At 32.2% G+C, this 23724-nt stretch overlaps 1 protein-coding gene across 1 annotated transcript in view; it reads right to left on the reverse strand.

Moving 5' to 3' along the window:
- Positions 1-23724, reverse strand: part of CWF19L2 (CWF19 like cell cycle control factor 2) — a 107902-nt gene that overhangs the window by 69799 nt on the left and 14379 nt on the right. The window contains exons 6-8 of the mRNA XM_054592499.1: positions 21655-21748; positions 16671-16786; positions 10070-10716 (exon numbers count right to left, since the gene is read on the reverse strand). Of these exons, the coding sequence (XP_054448474.1) occupies positions 10070-10716; positions 16671-16786; positions 21655-21748 (857 nt within the window). The remainder of the gene's footprint in view (positions 1-10069; positions 10717-16670; positions 16787-21654; positions 21749-23724) is intronic.

The raw sequence follows: 23724 nt of genomic DNA on the forward strand, positions 1-23724 counted from the left end.
AATGCATTCAAAGAATAAAAACAATGATCACATGCTCTTTTGCAAAGTCAACCCAGAATTATTCAAACAACTTAAACTAATTTATGACTAATGTAATGTACCAAATCTATACTATGGAAGCTTCACAGAAGAAAAGAGAAATTTCATGTCAGATTCCTGGAACATACAGTTGCCCTTGTTTACTGCCCTAAGAAAGATTAACAATATGAGAAATGAAGCAATCATAAAAATACTCCATCCAAAAGAAATCAGGTAAAGAGGAAAAAGAACACAAAGGACAGGACAAATAGAAAATAAACAAGAAAGGTACAGACTTGAACCTAATTATACCACATAATATGTAAATGGTCTAAACATCTGAATTAAAAAGCAAAAACTGTCACATGGATAATAAAGCAAAACTCAACTAAAGAATGCACTTTAAGACAAATATGTTAAACATAAAAGAATCAGAAAAGATATATCATGTTTTAAAACCAGTCAAAACAAAGCTGAAGTGGCTTCTTTAACATCAGATAAATTAGATTACAGAGCAAAAAATATCACCAGAGACCAAAAAAGTCATTTCATAACACACAAGTCAAGACATCAAATTCACAAAAGAGCATTTATGCACCTAATAACAGAGCTTCAAAATACTGACAAAACTGTCAAGAGAAATAGACAAAGCTACAATTACAGCTGATTTAAACACTCTACTCTCAATATTTAATAGAATAAGTAAACAAAAACATCAGCAAGGATATGGAAGATGAGCATAACACTATCAATTAAACATAATAGACATTCATGGAACACTCCACACAAAAACAGTAAAATACACATTCTAACTGTGTAACAAATATTTATCAAGATAAACAATATTCTAAGCCATAAAACAAGTCTCAATAAATTTAAAGGAATCAAGTCATACAAACTATGTTCTCGGACCACAATGAAATTAAATTATAGACCATCAACAAAGATCATTGGAAAATCTTCAACTATTTGGAAACTAAATAGCATACCCACAGCTTACCTATAAATCACCCATGGGTCAAGATCAAAATCAAAGAGAAATTTTAAAGTATTTTGAACTGAACAGAAATATAAACACAACATATCAGAATTTGTAAGATGCGGTGAAAGCACTGCTTAGGGGGAAATTTATAGCATTAAATACTTCTGTTAGAAAAGATCTCAAATTAATGATCTCAGCTGACAACTAAGCAAGCACGAAAAGGACTAAAATAAACCCAAAATAAGCAGAATTCAAGAAAAAATAAAGATCAGAGTAGAAATTAATAAAAAACAGAACAATAAAGACATGCAATGAAACCAAAAGCTGGCTAAGACAATCAATGAAACTGATAAACTTCTAGCCTCACTGATCAAAAAAAAAAAAAAAAAAAGATACAAGTTACCAATAAAGAAATGAGAGAAGTAAAATTACTACATCATCTAAGCACTGACAAAAGTATATCCAGATGACAAACAAGCACATGAGTAGATGCCCAACATTAGTACTCATTAGGGCAAATTACAGCCATAATGAGATACTGCTACACATCCACTAAAATAGTTAAAATTAGAAAGACTGACCATTAAAAGTTCCTGGAAGGATGTGGAGGAACTAAGAGTGTCATATACTGTTGGTGGTAATGTAAAATGATACAACCACCTGGCAAAACAGTTTGGCAGTTTCTTAAAATTTAAGCCTATGGTTACCGTATGAGCTAGCCATTCTTCTCCTCAGTATTTACTCAAAAGGAAAGAAAACAGCCATACATACAAAGACTTGTACCTGAATGTTCGAAGAAGCTTTACTTATAATAGGATAAAACTGGAAACACTCTAAATGTCCACCATTGGATGAATGGAAAAACAAACTGTGATCAATCTACCAGTGGCATACTACTCATCTAAAAAAAGGAGGGAATGAACTACCGTTATACATAACAAAATGGATGAAACTCAAAATTATGCTTAGTGAAAGATGTCATACCAAAAAGAGTGTGTGACATATGACCCCATGTATATAAGACTTTAGAAAATGCAAACAAGTCTTTAATGAAACAGAAATAAATGGTTGTCTAAAGGGGTTGGAGGGGTGTGAAGAGAGGTGGGAGAGAGGGATTTTAAAAGGGTGCCAGGCCACTTTCAGGAATGATGGTTTTGTTAGAATATACATATTTCAAAAGTTACTAAATTGCACTTTAGAGTATAAGTACAACTTATTATATGTCAATTATACTTAAAGTTGTTTTTGAAAACCCTCAAAGGGGAGTGATAAAAAATTTAAAAAGCAGAAAAAAAGTTATAAATCTCAAATATAAAGAGTATATCTATGATATTATCAGTTTCTCTGAATTCTTAATTTCATCATATTCTACTGAAATGAGTTCTCAACAAACATTTTGAGAAACAGAAAAAAAACATAAACAGACCTCCAAAACAAAACTTGACCTAATAACTAGCCATACATGGAAATTATTTTTAAATAGTGAATTTTTATTTTTTTGGGCAAAAAACAAAATCTATTCCTAGACAGCATTTGAGCTTTTCCTCCCACACTGGTGAAAGGCAATACTCTGCTGCTTAAACTAAGAAATCTAAAATATTTTGTGTAAAACATCATTAGAAAGTAACATATTTTTGTTCCCCTCAAGTTCTTTCAGTCTACATTTTAAAAACTAATTAAGACAAACAGTACAGGCACTGTATTTATGTAAACAGGATAACTTCATTACTCTTTATATGCTTCTGTGGATTGAGATTCTGCTTGTATCATTAGTTGTACTTTTTTAGTACGGGAAATAGTTTCGATCACTTTTTAAAATTAAATTCTGAGGTACACATCATTTCTATTGCCTGGTAAGTGTAATTTGTTTGAATTCCAGGCAACCCAATCATATTTCAATAAAAATTTTGACTTAGTAATCAACATAGCTTTTCTCAATTTGCATTCTTTCCGATTCAATTAATTCCAAAATCCTCTGCTTTGAAAATTTACTATCCTTGTTCTTAATGTGGAAATCATAAATATTAAATTTTTACATGTATGTAGGATGTAAAACAAGTTAACAGTCATGTCCATTCTAAAGAGTATTAATCAGTGCAATTATTCCCTCATGAAGCCGGCATGCTCCAGAGTCTGCCAAAACTACCAGACCCTTAAGTGAGAGGGTTTCTGGCTGCTTTTCCTTCTTTTTTCTGCTTCTCTTCACTGACCAGGGTTTTTTTCCCCCTACAAAGTTATGTTCTAGTTCATCCATTTTCATCTCAACACCAGTCAACTGAGAAAATTAAAAAAACAGAGGAAAAAGAAAATGGGTGACGAGGTGGTTTCCCTAACATTTCTCAAAGCCTTTCTCAGTTAATCCAGTGGGTGTTTACTGCAATCTAGACACAAGCCCATACAGGATTTCTTATTGAGTTCCCTTATTTAGAAAATCAGCCATTTTGCAAATAAGCTTAAGTTTGATAGAATCAGAAAAATGAAGGCCAAAAGGCATCCATCAATCCATCTTCTTCTGAGGAGAAAGATTTTAGGAATGTTAATAAACTACTACATCAAATGTCAATAGATTCATGCCTACTAATAGATATGCATCAAAATAAAAGTATAAATACCTAAAAACAGACTCCTAAATTCTCACAGTTCCTAATCCAAGTTCTTCATAAAGCACTAAAAGCTGCTTCTTTACAACACTAATCATTATCTTGCATCATCCTTTCAAAAAATCTCTCTTAGTATTATGAGAAATAAGTTTTGCAGTCAAGTTCACATGAGTTCAAATCCAGACTCTGTCATGTATTAGCTTATGGTTAGGTGAGTATCTTAACCTCTCAGAGGCTACAGAGGTAAGAAAATGATTAATGCTTACCCTCACATTATCAGGATCAAATGCAATAATGTATAAAAATCACAGTAACTGCAGTAATATAATTAAAGAAATATGAGCAGAAAGAATTTGTAAAGTTATCTAATTTAAATTCCAAGGGATATGTCAGATGCAAAAATAAGCTCCTGTTCAGACCAGATTTTTTTTTTTCAAATCTGAATGAGTAAAAGAAACAAACATTCCAAACAGAACACTTAACCTGGTACCCACAGAAGGCTAGTTCCCTTTGCCAGTGAGAGCCAATTACTGAGTCAAAGAAGAATCCTCCAATCAGTTCTTTGTTCATCATGCTTCAAATCCAACTGTGAAATCTCTTCAAGGACAGTTTAAAACTGTCTAGAGCTGATGCACAGATAAGTAACCAAATCCTTCCAAGGGGCCACAGAATTAAAAGCTTCCTCACTAAGTCATGGCTGCCAACTCAAATTCCTCCTCTCCTCTACATTCACTCCTCAGGTTCATGACTGCTTGTCTCAACTATAGCCTCCCAACCAGTTATATCAGCTTTAAATCTGTTCCACTTCCCAAACTAACCTTCACACTACCCTGGAATCTAAACTACACATCTGACCTATTTCAAATCCTTGAGTTATTTATTACCTATCACTACAGGATGCTTCTGGAACCATATACAGGATAAAAAAGGCAGTATCTGCTTAACCATTTTACTCTCACTCATAGAGAGGCTAATACATGCTAAACATTCTAACAGGACTTAAAGATGCTACTGCATCTACATTCCAAAATATAATCTGCAAATGCTAAATTATGCCATGCCCTCTCTCTCCATGTTTCCCCCCATGCTGGCTGCCCTTCCCCACCTACTGCCTCATGGGTTATCCTTTAAGAGCTCACTACTTTTCCCTATATGACTTTCCTGGATTCTGTTCCTCCAAATCTTATCACAGAAGAGGTAAGTCACCCCTTCTTGTATGAAAGTAATATAACAGTTAACTACCTAGGCGTATAAGTATCTTCGCTTTTTATGTATCGTATCTGTTCACATGTCTATATAGTTGCCTCTTCAATATTTTGAGTTCTTTGAAGGCAGATACCATGTAAATTATTTTTATACAACCAGATTTAGGAAGTAGAAGCATCCACAAAATATAAGATGAAAAGCAGAAAGAATTTGTCAAAGTCATGTAAGTTCCAAGAGACATCTCTGATATAACTTCCCCTTCAGAGCACTTTTTCTCAAATTTGAATGAGTAAAAGAAAGTATGTTTCTCGAAATTTCAGTTTCCAAGGATTACTTGAAGCAAACATGATGTACAAATGAACTAACAATTTTAAGATAATTGTGTTCCAAAGGTTTACCAATATTTTTTGGTAAAAGCAAAATAAGCTAATATCAGTAAGTCAAAACAATGCAAAGACATTTCAATTGTGTGAGCTGTATTATTACATTACTTTTTTTTTTTCTGAAGCTATACCATATTCATTGTGTTCCATATACAGACCAAAAAGACTAATATTCTGGGGATCATATGTTGAAAAGTACTAAGTCCTCAAAAAAGAATTCCCATAATTTTCTCCTGTCACCCAAAATCTGTAGGCACAATTTCGATTTCTTTAACATTACCACCAAAAGCTAATGCTTCTACTTTGTATGAGGACACTGGATCCTACATTCACCCACACTAATCTTGGAGTCTTGATCAATTACTCCATCTATCATCTCTCCATGTATTAGCTTCTTCTAAAAATGATACTGACTCTTTCCTGTTAAAATATAAGCATAGTTAAGTATCTTCACCTTAAAAGAAAAAAAAAAGGTAGAGTGAGGAGGCACTTCATTTAACCCATGGATCCTACCTATACTTTCTATCTCTATCTTCTCATAACCCATAATCATAATTTAGTCTATGAAATCTGACTAACAAACCCTCTTTACAATGATAATTCTTTTTTTTTATCCTCATCTGAGGATATGCTTATTGATTTTTAGAGAAAGGGGAAGGGAGGGAGAGAAACCACCATACAAAAGAGAAACATCGCTCAGTTGCCTCTCCTACATGCTCAACAGGGGACTGAACCTGCAACCCAGGCATATGCCCTGACCAGGAATCAAACCCGCAACATTCTGGTGTATAGGATAACCAACCAACTGAGCCACAGAGGCCAGGACCAATGATAATCTTGATTAAATTGCCAATGACCTCTATCATTGTCTATCCAAAGGCATATCTTTGAATTTTACTTGACTCTAACCTTTTTTTTGAGAAATGTTACTCTTTCTCTTCACTTCTTGTATGCAAACCTAAAAATTCAATCAAAAGAGGAAAATGAAGATATGCTGAAATCCAACCAAAGATCACAAGTTTCAAGAAGATAACCGGAAGCACAAGAGACCTTCAAAAGAAGCAACGTTCACTGTCATGAAATTCATATTCCAAAACATTTTAAGGAGTAGGAATATTTTCTAACAGGAATTAAACTATCTATTAGTAGATGAATAATAGATGAGAATAAATGAGAGGATATACTAGAATTCTAAATGTCTAATGCTTAATTTTTTAAATATCAATAGATACTTAGCATACTTAATAGGACAGTAATAGATGTCACATAAAGACATTAAATAAGAATTGTTGGGCACACACTGACCAAAGAATACATTATTTCATCTTGCTAATATCAGAGCAACTGCTCTGCAGCAAACAGCGAGAAACGGACCCTCACTTTCCCTAAGCTTTTACAATGATGAGTAAATGCTCTAAAAGAAACATCTCCGTGACACCTGCAGGATTACTGCTATTTCAGAAGTCTTCTGCGTAATTAATTTCTAAAACAAAAATCCTATTTTCACATTAAAATGTATTCCCTTTACAACACACACACCCCGCTCTGGCGAAGAACTTTTGAGGAACAAGTAACTAAAAGAGCTCTAGCCCAAAGATTTTCCGAAACCCTGAGTATATCATATTGCAATTATTCTTTGCATGCTGACAGTGTTCACAGATCTCCTTCCTTTAATTATTCTTTTCTCACCACTTATCCTCAAACATTCTCTCTGGTCTAAGGTTCTCATGACTACTCAAAGCCTTTAAAACTGGCATCCTTCTTTTGTCCTTCCACCATAACAAACTGCCAAGAATGACATCCAAAGGTTAAAACATTACATAGTATGAGTTAGTTCCTGATACTAACTTTATAATATCTAAGTTAAGACCATCACATTAGTTTTGCTCATATTATGCACTATTCTAGGTTTCAAATTCCTCAAATACATAGCTAATATATTTTCCAACAAAATAAAATTATATGCAAACACCTTTTATTTCTAAAAATAATAAGCTTAAAGTTCTTGATCATGTGGGGTGATACTAGATGGTGTTTTTTAGCCACTTTAGGTAGAGGCCAAAAAGGGCAAAGAAAATAAATGATAAATATGATCACATTAAGAATGAGTAAGTGAATAAAAAAAGAAAAAGAAATGGAAAACTACAAATGATAAGAAACTATATATATCACATGACAACTATAAAGGGCTCTCACAAAAAGGCAAAAAAATAAGCAAAACATAAGACTAGTCAACTAAATAAAAATCATCTACATTTATAAAAATATGCCCAACTTCACTCATACTTAGAGAAATGTAAATCAACGAAAGTTTCTGTTTCTCAACAATGTCTATGGCAAAGATTAACAAGTTCAATAAGACTATCAGCAAGGAAGGGAAAAGTCATTCTCATCTATGACTATTAAGAGTGTAAATTGGTTAATACAACAAAACATAATTCCACTCCTCAGGATTCCTTTTACAGCTATACTTAAATAGTGTCCAAAGATATACATAGAAAATATTCACTGCAACATTATTTGTAAGGGCAACAAACTATAAACAATCTAAAGTACATCAATTGAAGACTGGAGAAAAATACAGGTTTACAACTAAGTTTTACAATAGATTAAAGTGCCTTTAAAATGAAAAAAGTACATACATATGGGCTGATGTAAAAAGGTCTTTAAGATATATTGACTAGAAAAAAAAACAAGGGTCAAAATAGTACATGCATTGTGAAACCATGTCACATATGTATAAAATTTTTTATACACAATTATATTATATATGTTCTCTCTTATAAGAAGGTCACAGACCCAGGAAATGACTATTACATACAGTTGCAGATAAAATTCATTACACCCAATTAAATTTGAATTTCAGATAACAAATATTTTAGTACAAGTATGTCCAAATATTGCAAGGAACTTTTTTTTATTTGCTAAATCTAGCATCCCTAGTTACATAACATTATGCCGTTCACAACCTCAGTTGTCTTAATTTCTGCAGATGAAAAATGCAGGGGTCAGATTAAGATTTCTTCTAATTCTAAAATCAGTTTTATGATTTTTTTCTAGATCTAAAATTCATTAGTTCTAAAGCTCCCTACAACTGACCTTTTATAAAGAATTCAACATATATCAGGGATAATGTTGAGACAAACTAAGAGCTCCTAATAATCCTTCACTGAAATCTTTCCAGTCCCTAAAAATAGTCATTCTTCAAGGTCCTACGCTGGTCTCTTACCTGTACCTCAGGATGTATACATGTGGATGATTCCTATACTGTTCTTTCCTTCACCAGTTAATCAAGGAATTCTTGGAAAGCCTCAAAACACTTGTAACATCAAAATTAATACAGCTAACAAAGAATTCTATCTTCATACCAAAAAACACAGCTTTTAGAGTGTTTATATTAGAATATATCTATCAGATGCTTACAATTTAAATAAAACATGCAAATAGGAAGCAATTAGAGAACCAGACAGAATACTTATAGAGTATATGACTGTTGCACATAATCTGCTTAGCTGCAGTCACAGAATTTAAGACCTACAAATCACCCAAATGTTAAGCCAACCCTAATGTTGGTTTTAAATGATGGTAGGAAATAAGAGCTTCATCCTACTAACAGGTGGGGACTGGAAACAGCCTATCCTCCTGAGTACCTGGAGTAAAGCCTGGACAATTATATATGTATACAGCCTTACACATTCTCTAATCCCTGCCATGTTTATAAAGTCAATACAATTAGATTTCTCCTTTGGTTTCCTGGGAGTAAAGCCCTGACTTGAATCAGAGCCTATGTGACTGGGCCTCCCAACAGTCCAGATTTTGCCAGCTTCCTCACACTGAAAGCAACACACTGTGCTTTACAGTGCACAGCTTCACATGGAGTCATTAACAAAAGCATCTTATCAGACTCACGCCTCTGAACCACAATGCTGCCTACTCCTGGCAGCACTGGTATACCTACTCCTGCCACCACTGAATTCTACTATTCCCTAAAACCTCTTCCTTTAGTGTCACATTCGTTTAGTGGTATTTTTAAGCATATTTTGGTCACTCAAATATAATTTAGTCATTATCCTTTGGACACTAATTTTCTATCTAAAGTTATTTCCTACAGGCCTATCTCTATGGCTAAATCAGTTTTCCTAGGTCTGATTCCACTCTACTTGGGTATCCTATTCTACTGACCCAGCCCTATATATAAGTATACAGTCAGTACAAGAATTATGGAACCAGTAAGTACTACCTATTTCCCTAATCATTACAGGTACAACCACTATCCTATCTCTATTTTGCTGTGACAACTCTAATATTAGCTTTAAAACTCGTCAACTATCAAAAGTTGATTATTTTTTTTCCTCTGTAAAACCACCACTATAATTCATGCTGCCCTGTACAGGATCTTCCACATTCCTTTTTCATTTCTTATTTGGGCTATGGCAACATATTTTCCTTCAGTCTCCCACACCTCCAGGAGACATGCCATATTTACAATTATAATTATTCTTAACAATGGAGTAATTTTCTTTGAAAGTAATACAGAAAAAATAACAAAACACACCAAAATATCTCCTGTAGCATGTCCAGTTAAAAGGATTATTAACTCATTCAGTTTTTTAGGTTGCAAAGAAGCAACAAATTTTGAGCAAATACAGCTATTGAATTCTTCCAGCTTTTTATGTTAAATAAAACTGTGAAATGAAATGTAATCCATAAAATGAAATGACTGAATTGTTAAATGTGCATATTCTATCTCTCCCATCAAATTTAAGAGAGGAGATCACAATTCACATCTAATTAATAACAGATGTCCTAAAAATACAATTCACTTCTTTGAATCCTATAGACCTTAATATTATGTTAAAAAAATAAAAAAGACAAAATACCCAGCAAATGAAGACTTTGTGTCCTGCAGATATTCCTTTTTCAGAGAGTTGTCCCTCAAGCTTTCATCTTGTGATTTTTCTCTTGCATCTTCTGAAATGTGTCCATAGTCAACACGGCGACTGGTTTCTAATGGCTTTTGACTTGAATATCTCCTCTCTCCTCTCTCATCAGATCGAACATGTGATGGTAAACTTTCTTCACTGTTCTCTGTGGGTTTTTGAAAACCACAATGCACAGAACCCTCAGCAGCCAGTGCTGAAGATGAAGTAGATGGTTCAAAATTTCTGCCCTTGTGATGAAATGAAAGTTCTTCATCATCAGAGGGTCTTAAAAATTTAGGTCTCAAATTTCCAAGAGAAGAAAACTCTTTATTTTGCCTTGAATTAAAGTCTCTTCTATATGTTTCTGAAGATCTATTATCTTTTTCATCACCACGAAACTTATCTTTATTTTTTGTAATATCTGTTGAATTATATCTATCCCTTGAACTTTTATTACATTGTATCAAGTCTGATTTTCTACCTCCTTGACCAATTTGTGCTTTTTCTGAGTATGCTGGCTTCCTCCAACGTTCTCGTCTACTGTCTTCTTTTGTGGATGCAGTTTTTTCGGCTTCTTCTAATTTCGACTGAAATATTTCCATTGACTAAAAAGGAGAAAAATTAAAGATATATAAAAATTTTAAAAGGTTCAATGACTTATACCCCATATGCCAATGTGCCATGATGCACTGTTGAAGCACAATGAAAGAAAAACCAAACAAAAGGGTCAAAAAAGGCCATAAAATCATCCTACCTGGTAAGGGCTGAACAGTGTCAACCCTCCCCTAGACCAAAGTTACATGTTGAAGTTCTAACCCATAGTACCTCAGAACATGACCGCACTGAGAAAAAGCCTTAAGAGAGGTGATAAAGTTAAAATGAGGTTGTTAAGTTAGGCCTTTATCCAATCTGACTGATGTGCTTGTAAGACATACAAAGAGATGCCAGGTAAGAATACAGAGAAAATAACGTGTTAGAACACATTGGGAAGGCAGCCAAAGAGTAGCCTTAGAAGAAACCAAGCCCGCTGACATCTAGATCTTGGACTTCCACACTCTTGAACTGAGAGAAAGTAAACTTCTATTGTTTAAGCCATCCAGTCTGTAGAACTTTGTTATGGCAGCCTGAACAAACTAATATACTACCCCAAAATGAATACTTTTAAAAATATGATTAATCAATGAAAATTTACAAAATTAAAAACAACTGGGAAGTGAAAAGCCTCTTTGTAAAATACATAATCCAGAAAACAGTAAAGAAATAATTTCTTAAAAACTAATTCCTACTGTCACTGAGATTCAAGCAATTGCTATTGTACATCGCTAAAAACATAACAGACTACATGAAAAAAAGTAGAGTTCAAGAACAAGAAAGAGTTGTAATTAAAAACTGTGTGTCTATAAACATGCAGATACAGTGAATAGATAAATACAAAGTACTGAATACAAATTAGTGAATTCAACACTAGCCCAGGAATTCTCTATAGTTAGGAAATGATGGTAAATAGATATGTTATAAGGAAAAAAGAAACGTGGACACTTAATTCTAAGATAATTTAACATGAATGTACTAGTACTTCCAGAAAGAAGGAGCAGAGATAGAAGAAAGCACTAACAAAATATAATAATGTAAGAAAATTTCCCCAACTAATTTTCCAGATCCAAAGGGCTCATCCAATATCCTTAGGAAAGGGAAGAAAATAAAGAGTACAAAGATTCATACATTAAAAACCCTAATTCCTGAGTCTCAAAATTCACATAAAGAGCATATGAACAGATGGAAGTAGGTAAATGAATAACACATTACCTACAAAGGAAAGAGAGACTGTTAACAACTTCTCATCTACAATACTAATTGTTAAAAGAAAATGGAATTAACATCAATTTTTTTAAATTATAAAGCAGTAATTCTATATAGAATTCCATTCACAATCAAACTATCCTACCCTGGTATGGACAAAAGAAAATCGTTTTCAAAAATGCAAAAAATTAGAAAGCAATTCACATACTAATTTGAGGGGAGGGTAATTATTCAGGATCAGAAAGCCAAACCATAAATGAATTAGGGCAAAATCACTGGAAAAAGGAAGGCATGCTATAAACCAAATGGCAAGTTTAATGAGTAAGTCTAAATAATTGTCCTGGTAGTTGAGGAGTTTAATACAATTGTCAAAAATAAGATGTATATTTTTAAATTTATAACAAACTGGAATTAAAATTTCAAATTATTTCAATAAAATCTAACAGGTGAGATGGGGAATCAAAACACACTAAAGTTATTACCTTACACTAGACGGAAATAATCCGTAACATTTCATTTTTTTTAATTATTTTTTAAATATAGATTTAACCTGTTTCTTAAATTCAATGACAACATATACAGAACAGAAATGATGGCAGTGAGGTGGGGGAAATATTTTCATAATGAAAATACCTCCTCATAGGCAGTTAGAATTAGTGGCCTCTTAGATTCAATAAAATATGATAAAATACAGAGAACAATAACAGTAATTACCACAACTTATCCAATGCTTATTATATTACATTGTTTGCATAATTTAAGTAGGCCCCAAGGACAATACCTATGTTCAAATCTACGTATTGAGTACATAATCTTGGTTAAGTTCTTTAACCTGTGTTTGCCTCAGGTTCCTCATTTACAAAACAAGAATAATCATACTGTTGTAACACAAAGCATTTTAACAGTGCCTGGCATATGAAAAGCACTCAAATAATTATTAATCTTCAGAACAATCCTATGAGATTGATACTAATACTCATGCTTTTAAAATGGAAAAACAGTGAAGCTAAGGTCACAAAGCAATAGAGTAATAGACCTGATACTGAAATTCAGGACCTTATGACCACAAAGCCAATGTTTTTAACTACTATATCAAAATGCCTCATTCTATGATGACTCTTAACTGTTCTAAAGAATTAAGAAACTACACAAAATGTCAAAATCCAAATAATAAACATAATAACTCCTACTACTGAAACTTAATAAAAATAACAAAATGATAACTAAAGGCCATACACATATATTAAGATATAAATTCAGTAATTAAAGGAAATGTCATGATCAAATAGGAGAATGAAATCTTACCATCTATGACAACATGAGTGGACCTAGAGGATATTGTGCCGAGTGAAACAGGCCAGAAAGAAAAAGGAAAATAGCGTTTGATTTCACTTATGTGTGGAATCCAAAAACAAAATAAACAAGAAAACAGAAATAGACTCATATAAAGAACAAACTGATGGTTGCCAGATAGTAAAATAGGTGAAGGGGTTAATAAGCACAAATTAGCAGTTACAAAAATAGTCACAGGGGTGTAAAGTACAACCTAGGAAATATAGTCAAAAACATTGTAACAACTATATGTACAGTCCTGGGTTGCTACTAGCCTTATCCGGGGATCATTTAATAAGTTATATAAATGTCTAATCACTATGTTGTCTACCTGGAACTAATATGATATTGAATGTCAATTGTAATAAAAAGATAATTTTTTTAAAAATAGGAGTCATTCAAAGAATACAAGAGTGGTCCAACATCAGGAAATCTACTAATACAATTCATCTTATTAACAAGAAAAAAATATATCATCTCGAAGGACACAAATAAAGTTATTTCATAAAAATATGAAATATGAGCCACCTTTTCCGAATTTAAAAACAAGAGCAATCAAACAAAAAAGCATCTCTAAATTCTGATGCACAGATACTTTTTAAAGATGATTATCTTCAGCTTAAACGCAAGAACTTATCAATTAAACACAGAAAAACAAGAAAACTATCTTTCCAGCGTTGTTATCAAAGTTCCGAAATTCTATTTGAGAAGTCAAGAAAGTTCAACTATTGTAATACTCGGGGCAGAGGGGGGGAGGAAAAGCAGTAATCAATGGCATATAATTATCTTCTCAGATAACCCCAATTAAAAATTAGATTTAATGAGACTTAAAACATTAAGAGTTTTAGAATACTGGCAGACTAGCACCAACAGCACATCAGAAAACACACAGGGAAAAAAGATTCAATATACAATTGAAAAAATATTTTAAATATCCTTAAGGACACACGCATAAAAATTGCACAAGGAAATGTACTAACTAAAGACTGAAAATGAAAATTTAAATAGAGAAATATCCAGTACTTCAGGACAACATGACTCTACACAATAAGACATTAATTGTCCTAATTTATCTATACATTTAATTAAATTCATATCATAATTCCTAAAAGAGTTGTAAGTTTATAATGAATTTTGGAAAATGTTTCTGTTGAGCCTGAACTTGACAAAGTGATTCTAAATTTAGGAAAATAAACACATAAGAATAAAAAACTAATCTTTTAATGACAAATAAAAGGCTTACTCCACTACATAGTAGATATTCACTAATTATTTACTATCTGCATCGGTTATTAAAAACTGTAATAATTATAACAGTATGATACCAATTCCAGGAAATAACAGAAAAGTCAATAGAACAGATTTGAAAGTAAAAGAACAGACCAATTTTATAAAAGACAATTTAATACATAATAAATGTCATTTCAAATTAGTGAGAAAAAATAATTCATTCAATATATTGTAAACAACTATCTGAAAATTTATGGAAAGTTAGATGTCTACTTCACACCATACACACATATATATATATTACTGAAAAGTGAAAGAAATGCATAAAAAATAGAACTGAACAAGTACTCAAAGTAAATTTTTTTTTTATGATTTTGGGGATGGAGGAGGCCTCTCCATGAACTACACCAAGAATATTCAGTCATGAAAGAAAAACCTGATGTATTTTGTTAGGTAAAAATAAACATCCATAAAAAATATAATCTGTCCTCCCTCTCATCCCCCCACACACACTGATAGAGTTCTTCTCTTCTATTACTATTCTTACTACAGTTGGCTTGGTGTTAAAATCATATATATATGACTTTTTCCCTTACTAGAACATGAACTTCAACTCCTGGAAGTCCAGGACCATATCTGATTTATCTGTATAGTTATGCACATAGTAGTCAATCAATAAATATTCTTTTAAAAAATGAAACTAGGAGGAAGAAATTAAACAGATTTATTAAAAAATTTTAAATAAATCAATATCCCAAAGAAAAAATGGGTACATTCTATCAATAATCAATTCACTTAAAAATACAAATAGCAAGAAAGTATATGAAAAATATTCCAATTCACTAATAAAATAATAAAAGATAAAAGTAAAGAAAAACTTGTTTACCAAGTAATTTTTATGAAAATATAATTTGATCAATCCTTCTGTGAAGAAATATCTGTATTTGTGGCTGTATCTGTATCTCACTTTGCTATATCCTTTAAAACAGCAATTCATTTTTAGTAATTCATTTTAAGAAAATATCCAAATAAGCCCTGGCTGGTGTGGCTCAACTGGCTGGAGAGTGGTTCTGCAAACCAAAAGGTCAGAACACATGCCTACGTTGCAGGTTCAGTCCCCTGTCGGGGGGAGTACAAGAGGCAACCAACCCATCAGTGTTTCTCCCTTGCATCAATGGTTCTCTCCTTCTCGCCCTCCCTCCCTTTCCCTCTCTCAAAAGTCAGTAAGTGTGTCTTTGGTGAAAATTAAAAAAAAAAAAAAAGAAAGAAAGAAAATATCCAGATAAGTATGCAAAATAAATTGTACAAAGATGGTCAGCATAGTGCTATTTAACAGGAAAAAACATAAAAACATATAAACGTCCCTCCATCAACTATTAAATAATGGTACATAAGAAATAAATACATATTAAAATATTAAGAGGTCATTACAATGTATATACTTACTGACATCCAACTATGTCTATATTAATAAATGTGAAAGAAGCAGGGTGTATTCTATAAACCTATTTAATAAAATTATAAGCCTAATCTAACACAACAATTCTTATTATCTAGAAAAATGTACATATCAAAATGTTCACAGAAATTATCTTAAAGGATAGTGTTTCTCTCTTTTTTCAAACTCATTACTTTCTAAACCTGCTTTTTCTGGAAATTAAAAAAAAAAAGGACATTAGTAACTACTGAAACAGAAAAATTATCCACAGATGGTGAATAGGAGAACAAGTCTTAAAATATCATGTACTGTTGCATGGTTCCATTGTTTCAAGAAATATATATATTCTTAAACAGAAACAAAACACTTATATTCCAAAACTCTGGAACATAACAAAAACTCTGGGGGAAAAAACTGAAATGTAAATCAAAATTTGAACAGTGGTTCTCTCCAGAGGTATACAATGGAAGCTTTCCTCACAATGAGAAAGTTATTTTTACATCAAACAGGCACATACTTCAATTTTATATTCGTTACGTTGTAAAAATGTCACATAAGTTTACATAATAATTAAAGGCAGAAAAATGGCTCCAACAGTATATAGATTTAAAATTTAATACCAAATCAATGCACAAGTGTTTCATGGCACAAAACACTGACAAAGTTAAAGACACTTAATTTCAAAAAAAAATATCAACAGGACACAATTTTCCATATAACTCTGAAAATAACACATATCTCCTTTATATGAATACTTACCCCATATCTTTCAGCTACAATGTCTTCAAAATTTCTATTTTGTTTCTCAGCTTGTTCCTTCATTCTTTGATAAGACTTCCTTAGCCAGCTTAATCCACCATCTTCTACTACTGAAACTAAAGTTCAATATTAAACGTTAGTTATACTTTTTATGTGGTATAACAGAATTAACATTTATTGCTTATAAAATCACTTCTGAAGTATAAAACTGAGTATTTTCCTTGAACATAAAAAGCATTAAGTGCATTTACAAGTTAATAGAGATTTGAGTGCCTACATATGCAAAGTACAGAGGTTTGTGAGAAAGAAAAAATAAATAAAACTATCCTCAAAAAACTGCAATTTAAAAGAACAAGGATAAAAGGATATAAGTAATAATAATAGAGATAATATTGGCCAAATATTATAAAAAAAGATATAAAGAATTAGAGGAAAATATCAAAAAGGGAGAATTATTCCTAAATGAAAGGTAACAAAAAATTTCACAGACCAGGCTCAAAACAATGAGTTGGGATTCTTCAAATAAAGGTAAGAGTAATCAAGGCATTTCCAGAAATAAATAGAAATAAAAAGGAACAAAAGTACACACATAGAACGGGTGGGAAAACACTATCTCCAATACAGCACAAAAACAAATGAGGAAATTACAGATAATGCTTAAATGTATATTAATTCAACATTATTCTAAGTCAGTCATGATGACTAACTATAAAAATCTGAATGGCTTCAACAAACATATTAAGTCACTTATATTTCCTTCTATACACATCACACTTTTGATATCCATAAGAAGAAATCTCATCAATTATTTAAGTCAAACTCTGTTGCTGATTTTCCTTGTCCAAATATAAGACTTCTTTACATCTTCCCAGTTCTATAACCAATAAAAATGCACACACATAGACCCCAAAAGACATGTACAAGAATCTTTATTTAAAATCTGCAGTAATCCCACCAGCCCAGAAAGCAACCCAAATGTTTACCATTAATCAAATGGACATGTACTATAAATTATGATATATTTCTAAAATAGACTACTATTACAGCAATGAGAATGAGTGACTACATTACAAAAATGGATGAATCTGAAAATGTGGACAAAGAAGCAGGAAACAAAAGAGGGCATAATGTATGATTCCAGGAAAAACTAATTTTTGGTGCTAGAAACCAGAATGGTAGTAACCTTTCTGGCAAGAGTACAAGCACTAGAAGGACCACAAAATGAGCTTTGGAGATGCTAATAATGTTCTGCTTCTCAAATTGTATGTGCCAATAACACAGATGTTTTCACTTTGTGAAAATGATCAGTCAGTATGCTTATGAGTTGTGTGCTCTTCTGTAGTGTTAAACATCAATAAAAAGATTACTTGAAAAGACAGATTTTTCAACCCTCAAATTCTAGTCCATCATTCAAATCTGACTTTATCTTTACTAAACAACCTGTTCTAAGATGATGGGACTTTCCTTACAGGCATAAAATACTTTGTACTTCAAAATCTAGTCTCTAGTTAACTCAATGATTCACTTTTTATTTTCCTCTTCCTCTGTTTATTTTCTTATTTTTCTAGTCTATGAGCTCAAAATTAACAAGCAACTACTCAAGGAAGTTAGTCTAAACCTGCAATTTATACAGCAATAAGAGAAACCTCTTGTTATTAATACCTATGTTAATGTCCCAACTATGTAATTAAATTGTTTATTCCAAAGACTTATTTGTAAAACTGAAAAAATGCTGATGGGCACAGGAAAAATTTCCTGAATGATCACCAATATATTAATAGTTCAGAGGAAAATATCTCAAGAGAAAAAGTAAGACTGCTTTTAAAAATTGTTGTGTTGACAACTATTATGAAAACCTAGCAGGAACAAAAATTCTCAGTCAATTCAGTTATGAGTCAAATCCACAATTTTAGAAATATTTATATAATAATGTCACCTTCAGTTGGTGATATATTCTATTTCAATAGACATTAATTTTATGATTAGAGATGGCAAAAATACAGTATTTTTAACAAGAGAAATCACCAGGTTTAATATTTAAAGACCCATTAAAAATATCAATTTGCAGCACCAACAATCATGAAATTCAATCCAACAAATATTTAGTGGAATTTACTATGAATATGGAAATTTGTTGCACATAGTAGGGAGCAAAAACATGAATAATACAGAGCCCCAGTACTCTATGCTGAGATAAACATGTATAAAAGAGTTATAAGAAATTCACTGGTATGCAAATGTACTTTATACCTGTATATAAAATTATTTTTCATAAGTCAAAAATTGAGACTAAAAAAGTGTATGTTTTCATCATAATTAAAAATTATACTGTTATATACCATTTACAATGAAATAAATCTGTGCTGCATCCCCCATTATTCTAAGACAGGATAATATAAATACAGCAATAAACTTAAAGATTCAGAGACCTAGATTTTTAGTCTTGCTGCTGCTACTAAGTAGTTCAAAGATCTTAAGCAAGTCTCTGACTTCTTTGAATCTTTATTTCTTTATATATAATATAGGACAGCTGATTTAAACCGCCTTCGAAATGTTTTCCAACTCTAAACATTCTAAAGCAGAATTCAAAAAATAGAGGGAAAAGAATCTATAGAAATAACAGAAACACAGAAGAGTTTAGAGAGCAAGTTTTTTAGCAACCACATGGTAAAAAATTAGTCTTCTCAGGGAGAATCTAGAGTAACTAATCCTGGACTACAGAAATCAGAAAACCTGGGCTCTAGTATTACCAACATGACTATAAGCATATTGTTACAGGGCCACTCTAAGTCTAGTTTCCTGAGCTATAAAATTAGTACAATAACATCTACTTTACTATATTCACATAGTTGCTATGAAAATAAGCTGATATGTAAATGTGCCATGTAAACTTTAAAATGTACAAATATTCCCATTACTAAAATATGATTAAAAACAATTTTGTGTGGCTACTAAGAAGTTTACTTACTTTTCCACTTAATTTTGTCTAAATAAAGGAAACCTAAGATTAAAACATAATTTATTAAAAAAATATGGCACCTCAATCATTACAAAAAAAAGTTGATAAAATCTTCACAGAACATTTAATCATAAGAAAGTATTTGACATCATTGTCATTATTAAGCATTTACTATATTCCAGATATTGTGCTAGTAGATTTTCTCAGTTGATCCTCACAATAACTACATGATACATACTATCATTAGTCCTTATTACAGATGAATAAATTGGACTCAGAGACATCAGGAAACGTTCCCAAAATCATGAAGCTAGAAGGTGGAAATGCAAAGTTCTAATCCTAATACCCTATCTCCAAAAGTCTGAGTCCTAAACCATAAAACCATATCATCTTTACATACCCCAACACTAAATTTACAACACTTCTAGATGCCTAACCACTTCAGCTCTACCCTTTGTCTAAACAAAAAGACCATGCTATCTGCATATGCAGTAAAATCTGCAGACCATTTCTTAAAACTATTTTCAACTTTAGCACCTGACCCTCTCACATTAGCTCATTTTTCCTTTCTAAGTAAACACAATGTGGGAAAGGGAAATGGTGAAAGCATGATATGAAGGGGAAGAAAGGCTCTTTAGAAGCTTTATGAAAGGTCAATTTTCCTCCTGGTGTCTTTCATCCCCCTAAAAGATGCTACCTAAGGTAGAACCTTGGGTCTTCTACACTCAGTGAGGTTAAGAAGCTATTGACTGCAAACCCCCAAACATTGGTTTTGACAATTCCAAGTTTTCCCATAGATAGCCTTATTGATTGTCCTATGACAGTACTGGTGGCATATGCCTGGACCCTAAAATCAGCCCTATATAGTAATGGTTTACTAAGCTAACTTCCTACTCCCTGAACTTTTGTTTTTGTTAAGTTTCTGAAAAACAGTATTTCAAAGGGATATCTGTATGACTACAGTTACTATTATTATATGACCAACAGAGACATTTCTACCCATGCTGAAAGGCAATAAAGAAAATGTTATAATTACTGATAACTTTAGTAAACTACTAAAGAAAAACTATATATTTTTTAAAAACCTGTAAGGGAGCTCTAGAGAATCTATACATAAAATACAAAAGAATTTTAAGTGGCCAAAATAAAAATAAGCTATAAAAAGCAAAAAATATTCTGGTAAGTTACTAAGATGAAAAAAATCATGATTTACAGTAAGTAGTATTATCTGTACAGTAGGTTAATTGTAGTTAAATAAACTTTTAATTGAGTTGTCAATGCAACACTTAATTGGCATATAAATATTTTTTTTAAATTATGATATCAAGGAGAATTATGTGATGCTTAAATATTTTGTTTCCATCTGCTGGAAAATAATAATACTATTTTAATTAAGGTCAACAAATATTATAAATGCTGAAAAAGCAGAAATTCCTGAACATATGAAATCATTTTTAATGCTTATGCATTATTTTAATGAAATTTCAGAGTTAATACTTTTTACATTTTGTTATAGAATGTAGCAAACCAAAGCATTATTATTTCCTCACAGTCATACTTTGTATTACTACATTCAAAATAAAAAATCAAATTTAAAATTATTAATATAAAAATATAATTAGTTTGCTCCCAAATGTATCATTTTCCCAATTACTAATAATTTAAATAAGGCCGCAAAAAGACTGCAAGCATTTTATCATTGCTTGTCACATGTAAAATGAGCATTTAATCCATAGATGCTCATAATATGAAACCATACAAACTTCACATCAGATAAAAGAGTTGTTTTGAAAATAAAGACACAAATAATTATGAACTTGATCAAAATTACAGCATCAAGCAGAAATATTAAAATAACCAGTGATAAAATTTAGATTTACTAAATCTCAAAACTGATTTGGATTATTAAGCATTTTTGAAGTTCATAATATATCTTGCCAATCTACCAACAAACTCAGTTCACTGCCTTAAAAATACCAAGTTATAAGAAATACCTGTGTGGCTAAAACCAATTTATAGAGATACCTTTAGTAACTGATGATGTATTACAGTCTTCTGGTGGAAGACCTGTCCCACCATCCTTCCAGTATGGATTCAATTCTCTTTCCAGCAACCTGGACTAGAAAAAAACATTTTCAGAGGTTGTAATTTAAAAATAGTCCACCATAAAATGTATTAATAAATAACATATCTGAGATTCAGTTAATGGTTGTATCCTTGGACAAAGAGTTAAAACATTCTTAAGACACTCTTTTGCAACTTTCAGGAAATAATGTTTAAAGTAACATTCATACAATGCTTCCACTAAATGCCTATACTATGAATCAGAACTGGGCTAGATACAGAAGATAAAACAATCAATGTGCCTAACTCTGCCCTTGCTCACCTATGAGATAAGAATGCAGACAACAAACAAGTAAATGACAAACACTTCATAAAAGTACAGAGTGCTGAAGCCACACATAATTCAAACTCCTCTCATACTGAAGGATTAAAGACTTTGTACATAAGCAATATGTACAGTCTTAGACCTAAGAATGAGCAGAAATTAGCCAAATTTTCTTTTATGGGAGAAAAGGCACAGAAGTGCTCCAGGTAAAAGGAATAACAGCATGCTCATAAAACCCTAGAGAAAAGTGAAAACAGCACTTTCAAGGAACTTAAAAGTAGTTCAGACTGAGTAAACTTTAGTAGCATAAGCAAGCCGTGGTTAAGAGATTAGGTTGTACAATAATCAGGGACTAGGCCGCATAAACCATTTTAAACTGCTGTGAAGGTTTTATGCTGGGGCAACAGTGAGCCATAAGAGAGACTAACTTTGTATTACACAAAGAGCAAACTTATTTCAGAGGAGAGAGAGAGTGAAGAAAAGCAAGGTTAGAAGCAGGAGGTTCCGGCCAGGTAGCTCAGTTGGTTAGAGCGTTGTCCCAACAGCTATAGTTGCTGGTTTTATCCCAGGTCAGGGCACATGCAAGAATCAAACAATGAATGCATAAATAAGTGAAACAACAAATTGCAGTTTTTTTCTCTCTCTCTCAATCTCACATTCTCTCTCTTTCTCTTTCCCTCCCTGCCCCTCCCTTCCCCCCACCCCTTCCTTTCTCTCTAAAAATCAATAAACTGTAAAAAAAAAAAAATTTCTAATGATTAGGAGCAGGAATCCAGTCAGAAGATGGTAGCAAAAATCAGGAATGGTATCCTAGTCAGAATTCAAGTGCCTCCTGTGTCCCAAGCACTGTGCTGGGCACTGGGGCTACAATGAATAAGCCAGCGATAGTCCTGGCCATCAAAGAAATTATGGTCTACAGAAAAGGGAGAAACAAATGAGCAATATCAGTACAGTTAAGTGCTATGATGGTAAAAGGTGCTACAGAACCACATACTAGGGGTTCCTAACTTGACTTTAGGAGGTCAGAAAATGTTAGAACTAATAATGGCAATTAAATGAAGAATGGAAAGTGTTCAATGTTAGTTTCCAGTGATATGATCAACTATACTATCAAAAAGAAAAATAATGGACAAAAAAAGTACAGAATCTCCAAAGGACAAAATTTAAGTCAAAGGTTAACTTAGAGGGATAAGCAAAACCACAAGGATTTGATTTCTTTTGTATTAAAAAAGATTCTGTCACCTCTACTACAATATTTCATGGTATTTACAATCAATGGATTTCCTCCAGTGGTCTTATCTAGACACTCAGAGATATACATCAGATACTCAACAGGATAAAAAAGGCTGGAATTACGTACTGAGAAGGACACCTGACAACAGGCTAGACAAATAATGAGACACTATCTAAAAATATACCAATGAAAAAGGACCGACTATATAAAGAATTACTATAAATCAGTAAGAAAAAGAAAACTGAAGAAAAATAAGCAAAAAAACATAAACAAGCAGTTCACAGTACAATAAATCTGAATGGAAAAAAAAAAACATGAAAACCTCTCTCCTAGTAATCAGATTATATATATACACACATACATATAAAAAAGCAATAAAATACCATTTCTCACCTATCAATTAGCATGACAAAAATTTTTAACTTTGGCAATACAGATACTTAGTATGGGAAAAGAACATACATTGTTTGAG

The sequence above is a fragment of the Pteronotus mesoamericanus genome, unplaced genomic scaffold (assembly GCF_021234165.1).
Source record: "Pteronotus mesoamericanus isolate MK-2021 breed Mesoamerican mustached bat unplaced genomic scaffold, CSHL_Meso_final scaffold_36, whole genome shotgun sequence".
In the NCBI taxonomy this organism is placed as follows: domain Eukaryota; kingdom Metazoa; phylum Chordata; class Mammalia; order Chiroptera; family Mormoopidae; genus Pteronotus; species Pteronotus mesoamericanus.